The sequence below is a fragment of the Rhinolophus hipposideros genome (genome assembly GCF_964194185.1).
Source record: "Rhinolophus hipposideros genome assembly, chromosome: 3".
NCBI lineage: Eukaryota > Metazoa > Chordata > Mammalia > Chiroptera > Rhinolophidae > Rhinolophus > Rhinolophus hipposideros.
This window is the reverse complement of record NC_138049.1, coordinates 95426097-95433477: the sequence shown is the minus strand read 5'-3', so window position 1 is coordinate 95433477 and position 7381 is coordinate 95426097. Positions and strand designations below refer to the sequence as shown.

The 7381-nt window shown below is 51.0% G+C and overlaps 1 protein-coding gene across 1 annotated transcript; it reads left to right on the top strand.

The window, feature by feature from the left end:
* Nucleotides 1-6873: 6873 nt before the first annotated feature.
* On the top strand, nt 6874-7128 carry MYMX (myomixer, myoblast fusion factor; the record flags this gene model as incomplete). The annotated part of the gene is made up of 1 exon (XM_081039951.1): nt 6874-7128. The coding sequence occupies one exon, from the start codon at nt 6874-6876 to the stop codon at nt 7126-7128; it is 255 nt and encodes an 84-aa protein (XP_080896077.1).
* Nucleotides 7129-7381: the final 253 nt, after the last annotated feature.

The window sequence follows — 7381 nt, the reverse complement described above, 5'->3', positions numbered from 1 at the left end:
TCTGCTGTTGTAGTCTCTGAGGGTTGTGGATATCTTGCACCGAGGCCTCAACCCACTCAGATACCTGGTGCGGTGAGCGGGACTCCGGACAGGTAGTGAGTGATGTCTGACTCAGGCAGGACAGGTGGCCCCCAAACAGTGTGTGGTGCCCGGTGGCCACTGTTCTCGGGAGCTGGACCCCTGTGGAGAGGTGGGCAGACATGGACGTCTCTCCAACCAGCATAGCCCAGAGAAAGTGAAGGTCACTGTGGTCATGTGGGCTGTACAGTGCTTGCTGGGGCGGCCCAGGTGCGTGCGGGACTTGTGGTCCCAGGAGGAAACGCTTGCTGAGTCCTCGGAGGAGGATGTGGGTGAGGTCAAGGTCGTCCCTCACCCCCAGGTTGGGGAGGACTTGGAGCCCTCGCCCTGCGGAGAGGGCACACATTGTGAGGCCAACGCACAGCCCTGGCGAATGACTGCGGACTATGGGGAATTGAATAAGATGATGCCACTTGATGAAGGCACGTTGGCTGTGAGCCATGATTGTTCCAGCGCGGTGCCCTGAGAACCCTGGCTGTGCCTAGGAGGTCTGGTTGTGCCCAGAGGGTGGGTGGACGTCGGGGGACACCCCCGGGACATTGTTTGAGCTGGACTGGAACTTTTTCTTGTGAGCTGGCTTCCTGATACAGGGCCCCTGTGGCGACAGAGTCCCAGAGAGTAGTTTTCAGGCTCTTGGCCTCGCGTGGAAAGGTGCTGGCTCAGGTAGTAGATGGCCATCAGCTGTTACCGGTTAGCCATTAGCCACTAATATAACTGCTGTGGCTACTCTGGTTGGTTGGTTGGCAGAGAAGCGGACAGTGGATTGTGGCTTGCAAGTGGGGTTAGCAAGCGTGGATGGCGGATTGTGGATCGTGTGGATCCTACTTCCTGTGTCTAGCCTGGCTGCCAGCGAGACTGGGGTGCAGGAAGTCCCCTTGTTGGGGTACTGGCGGATGTTTGCTTGTGTGTCTTGACCAGCCGCCAGCGAGAATATAGTGGTATGACTCCCCTATCTGTGGCTCCGTGGGTGTTCTTTTTTGGCCTTACCGTGTCCTGCGTTCTTAGGTGGGGAGCAGGAGCTGAGTCCCTATATGACAATTACCATAACTAGAAGTAAACATTTATAAAACAAATAATTCTCTACTATCCCAAATTCCTAAAGATCAGCTCCTAGATGTTACAGATTTACCTCCCACACAGAGGTCTCTAACATCACTGGAATTTATTTTTGTAGTTGGTGTGTCAAAAGATCAAATCTTAATCTTTCCGTCATGGATTGTCAACTGTCCCAGCCCCATTTCTGACCTGCATGTCCTTTCTCCTCTAACCAGAAATTCTACCTCTGCCCTATATACTCTTGCACTTGTTTCTAAATTCTTTATTCTATTCTTTAGTCGCTGTGTCCATATTCTTGTATCTTGTCACACTGTTTTCATTCCCATCTGACCAGATTCACTGGATTAATATCTGTAGGGCCAGATTTGCATCTCCTCTTCTTTTTCTTCTTTAGATGGACTTGGCTATTCTTGGCTCTTTTTTCCTTCCATATAAATTTTGTGATCAGCTTACTCAATTCCAGAAAGGGAAAACAAACAACTGTTGGTTCTTAATTGGATCTAATTGAATTTCCAGATTAATTTGGGAGACTAACAACTTTATAACATGAACTTTCCTGACCATTTACCTTGGCACATCCATCCAACATTTAAAACTTCTTTTTTGTAAAAAAATTTGTTTTTTTCCTCTGTGAGGGTCTTGCTCAATCTTTGCTAAATTTATCCCTGGGGCCTGTGGGTTTTGCTGCCCTCCCTCCCTACATCAAATATGCCTGGCATGTCCTTCCTTATCCCAACTCCAGCCTTTCAGTCCATGCCTCTCTTTCCCACTGTCCAAGGAACAGCTGTGTCTTTTCCTGAGCGGCCTTGCCAGAAGGATTGGGTTCACATTCCCAACTTGTGTCCTGCCAGCTGAGTCTGGGGAGAGTGACAGTTGTTTCAGTGGGGACAATGGCCTGCATTCTATAGAGGCCACTCCCTGGGCTTCCTTCTCCCTGGGCAGAGCAGCTGCTCTTGTGGGTAGGGTGGTCTCACCTGTCAGCTCTACTCTTTCAGGCAACGTCCAACTCCCTGACCCACTTTCTATGTGTCTTCCAGGCATGTGTAGTGTGTGTCCTACTGCCTAACTGCCTGGGCATGGGTCTATCCTTGCCTGGCACGGTGGGCAGAGGAATGGTGGTCACGGGTAAGGGACCGTCCCTCCTGCATGCGGCACCTCTTACCTCAGGGGTACTGCAGTTCACAAAGTGTTCTTTCACTTGTCTCCACATGCAGGCCTCAGATCCTCCCAGCAGCTCCACTCAAGTAGGTGGTTTCAGGACCACTGTGGCTGTGCTTGGTCACAGGGCTGACTTCCCTATTCCTCCGGGTTAGTATTCGGCCTTCCCCATCGAAGCTTCCTCCACCCGGCCAGTCTCCGCGCCTACTCCTGGGCCCCTGGGCCTCTCAGCACTCCCCTCCCTCCATGAGGCCTTCCTGGCCTCTTTTCAGAGCTCTTTGTGTGGAGATTACTCTGTCCTCCACCTCCCACAACCAGGAAGTGCTCTAGGCCAGTGCCAATCCTCTGGAGGGGACACCAGGACTGTGAAACATAACAGAGCCAAGTCCCAGGGGCTCCATCAATTCTTCAAGCATGAAGTGAGCCCCAGCATCCATTTTCAAGGGCAGGCCTTCAGGAAACCGCTCCCTGGGCTAACCTCAGACATAGGATATGCAAAGAGGGAAAACCCAAAATGATAGAAGGCAGGAAAGTCTTATTTATTGGACACATTCGAGGAACCAGGCTCTGACCTACTACTCTCCCATCTCTTGATCCTGGTGGAGGTAGGTGTTAGGATCATTCCCAGTTTAGGGAAGAGGACCACCCCCCTGCACAACTCCAGAGGGTGCCATTCCCACCCCAGGTTGTGCAGTGTACAGTCTACTCAGGCAGCCGGAGGGGCCCTAAGACAGGGTCCCCACATGGGAATCCAGATCGGAGCCCGCACATACAGAAGCACGCTTCACCTCCCTGTGTAGGCCGTCGCAGAGGCGGTAGCCAGGCTGTAGAATCATTTGAAAGCATTGGATGAGACGAGCAGAAAGAGGTGGGAGGCTCAGGACACCCAGTGCTCTCAGGTCTCACAAGAACCTCGTCCACAGGTTTCTACTTCACACGTTGGTCCCCAGATATATTTTTTTTTTTAGTTGACTTTTCCAAACAGGAGGTTTGGCCAATTTCCTCAAAGTTGCTGGGCCCCTCCCTGGTCAGCAGAGGATGAGGGGAAGAGGTCATGGCAGTACAGGCAGGATTCATTACACAGGCTTAATCAGGAACTGGAAGGAACTGCTCCACAGCAGCTTTGTTGCCAGAAAGGATGGTTATCTTTCCAGAAAAGGCTGAGGACAAACTTAGCAGAGCCCTTGGTTTTCTGCCTTGGAGAAAATGTCTGGGGCACGCTGAGGGGGCTGGGGGGTAGGGTTAATCCCAGGTGAGGGTAGAGAGGAGGTGGAGAGCGGAGTTAACCCCAGGAGGGGGTGGGGGTAGAGAATAAACTATAACTAGATCCCTGCCCTGGTCTCAGCCACTGCCCCTCCCGACCTCTGTTCCCAAAGTCCGCTGGCCTTCCCCATTGTTCTGAGGGCCCACATCCTGTTTCCCTTACTTTCCTCACTGTCCCCAGGCCCAGGGTCGAAGAATCTCACAAGATACCACAGCTGTGGAAACTATTAGGCTGGGATGGGTGGGGTGTATGTCACCGAAGGTCACAGCAACTGCAGATGTGGGCCAGCGCCTTGGTGGAACCTCCATGGTATACTGGAAATGACATGCTTTGGACATTCCTGGAAAGACCCATCGAGGCCTTACTTTCCCTCCCTTTGGCTCAGTATGGTCAGTGCCTCCCTTCCATATAGCTCTGTCCAATTGTATGTGACCTGCAGGGTTCTCACACGTACAAGTATCCCAGGAGTGTGTTCGGATCAATGGAACTCGGGGGCTCAGGAGCACAGACTGGAGCAAGCAGGCCTGCTTGTGGATCCCATCACAGAACCTTCATTTACTTATTCTTACATCACATGTTTATTGCCAAGCACCAGGGACACAGCAGCTGACAAAAGGCATAGGTCACTACTCTGATGGAATTTTTACTCTGCGGGGGGAGGCAGATAATCAACAAGATAAGGAAGTACAATTAAATATATAGCATGTCAATGATTTGCTATGGAGACAGCAGAGGAGGGGATGGGGTGGAAGGAGTATACTTTTAAATAGGATGGATGAGTAACATTTGGGCAAAGACTTGAAGGAGGTAAGAGATGGAGCCATGTGGATATCAAGAGAAAGAGCCTTGCAGGCAGGAGCAATAGTAGGTGCAAAGGTCCTGAGGCAGAAATATGTCTGACACAGTTAAAAAGCTGCAAGGATGCCAGTGTGGCTGGAGGAGAGGGTCGGAGGGAGGGAGGGAGGGAGAAAGAGAGAGAGAGAGAGAACTAGAAGTTGAATCAGGAAGCCAGGGGAGGTAAGACCATCCAGGGCCTTGTAGGTCATAATTCAAGACTTTGGCTTTGAGTGAATGGGAGTCAGTGGACAGTTTGAGCAAAAAGAGGACAGGATCTTATCCATGTTGCATAAAGATTATTCTGGTCACTATGTGGAAAAGAGTAACAGGACACCAGTTAGGAAGCTACTACAATAATTCAGGTAAGAGGTGATGAAGGCTCAGACAAGGATAGTCATGTGGTATTGGTGAGATGTGGTGAGATGCTGAGTATTTTGAAAGTAGAGTCACCTGAATTTACTAATGTCAGTGATAAGAGAGAAGTCAAGGATAACTTCCAAGATTTGGGCCAGAGTACCTAGAAAGGTGCAGTTGCCATTTACAGAGATGAGAAAGCCTGAGAGAGGAGCAGGTTTTTTTTTGGGGGGGAGATCAGGCCCTGTATATGCTGTGTGATTTTACTCATAGGTAAGTTACTTAACCACTCTGAACTTCAGTTTCCTCCTCTGTACAATGTTTATAGTAATCACACCCTTCCAGAGTGGTAATGAGATCATGAACTCAGGCTTGACATGCACAGCCTGCCCATGGCCAAGGGGTGACACGCTGCCATATCTTTTCAGGAAGCAACTGGAAGGCGAGGGAGAAAATGCTTATAAATTTACACTCTAGCTCCTACTTCCTCCCCTGCTTCATCCAGGTACAAGTGGAACAGGCCTTTTGGATGGTTAAGTTGTCTTTCTTCAAAGGCTTCAATGGTTTTGGAGATGTGATAATGCTCAAGGAGCTGGTGGTGGGTAAGTGCTCCTATTCCCAAGGCTGTGAAGTTTACAAAACACTTTCAAGGCCATTACCTCATGTGAGTCCAGCAAGGTAGAAATTATTTCCATTTTATTAAGTAGGAGAATCAGGTACAGTAATACCTCGATTTTCAAACATAATCCGTTCCGGAAGACAATTCGAATTCTGAAACATTGGAAAACCGAGGCACAGTTTCCCCATAGAAAGTAATGCAAAATGGATTAACCCGTTCCAGACCTTGAAAAGCAACCCCTAAAACTGCAAATTTAGCATGGATTGTACTATCTCATGATACCATAGACCCATAAAATTTACGGCGTTCGTAAACCAAAGTGTTTGTCAATGGAAACGTTAGAGGTACCACTGTATTTAAAAACAAAACAAACCCAGGCGGTCTCTAAATCTTGCTGTTGTAAGAAACCTCATTTAATCCTGGGGGGGAAAAGTAGGTGGAGAAGGGGGACCTGAAGAGGGTATTGCTCTTTCTGTCCCTAAGTTGGAGTGCCACGCAGCTCTGTCCAATTGGGCCCAGCTATGAGCTGGACTGTCACCCCACTAGTCTACCCCAGAAGAGGACACACTAATGCCTGCCCAGGTCCTTTGCTCCCTGTCGTGGCCACTCTGAGCATTGCTAGTGTGTCTGGGCTGCAGTCTTACTGCTTCTGATGTTTGGGCAAGTGGGTCTCAGATACAATCCCATTCCACTTTCTCCTCCCAGCTATATTCCCAATTTCGGAAGTAACTGAGGAGGTGGCTGGAGCCTTAAAGAATCAATGTGCCTCCAGTTACATCATGAGAAAGTGCAATCTTGGTTCCAACTCCGAGGTTTGCACCCAGCAGGGAGAATTCCTACATCTGTTCCTTCCCCTTCTTGCAGCCCAGCTGCCCCTTCCCTCCATATACCAGGTGCCAACACACAGTTGTCTCTTCCTTGCTCCCCCCACCCTAGCAAGCTCTGCTGGGTAGGGCTGAGCTGGGTGGGGCAGCCCTGTGTATTGAGTGTCCAGTGCGACTGTGGGCTTTGTCTCGACAGGCAAATTTAGCCAGAGATTGCTTCTGAGCAGTGGTTCTGACTGGTGAGAGTTGCTGCCCATGAATGGGGATGGGGAGTGGGGAAGGTAAGAAGTGTCAGGTCAGGGTGGATCAAGGGCCTACAAAAGAAAACTTAAAACTAGCTGGGGAAGAATTGCTGGATTGAGGGAAAAGGGATGGAGAATGTCAGGAGACTGAGGGTGTGCAAAAGCAGGGGATGAGTAGAGGAGGGGGGTCCAGGGAACAGCAGGAGCCCCTGGGGGCCCTAGTCCCGGCTTTATAGTGAGAACCCTCCTGTGGTACCTTGCCGAGAGAAAGGGCTTCAGGGAAGCAAAAGTGATGCGTGAATTGAGGTCTGGGGAGCATGAGGATGTAAACGGAATGTGTGGTGGGGGGCATCCTGCCCACCCCATGTCTTTGCCAGGTGAGGAGGGAGCAGGAAAGGCAAGCGTAGAATCTGGATTGCCTGCAGAGTCACTGACCCGGCCATGCCCGCTCCACTGCTCCCGCTGCTGCTTCGAATGCTGCTGTCCCGCCTGTTGCTGCCCGCAGCCCGTCTGGCCCGCCAACACCTCTTGCCCCTGCTGCGCCGACTGGTTCGCCGCCTGGGCTCCCAAGACATGCGAGAGGCTTTGCTGGGCTGTCTGTTGTTCATCCTCAGCCAGAGACACCGGCCAGATGCTGGGGAGGCCTCCAGAGTGGCCCACCCGGAGAGGAGGGAGAGGCTAGCCCCGCAAAAATAAGGCCACGAGCCCTGGTAGCAGCAGAAACGAAAGGCTTTCTTTTGGAGTACGAGTCCTGGCACCATCACTAACAGCAGCCTGCCCAGGGCATTAGACTGAGCAGGACTGAGCATGAGATGGGTTTTATCAAGACATGCCTCCGGGCTCCCAGCAAAAATGACTAGAACGGTGCCCTGCATCAGCAGAGACCTGATCTTTACTCCCACCTCTTCCCACATTCCTCCCAAGACCCAACCTAATCACCTCCGGCCTT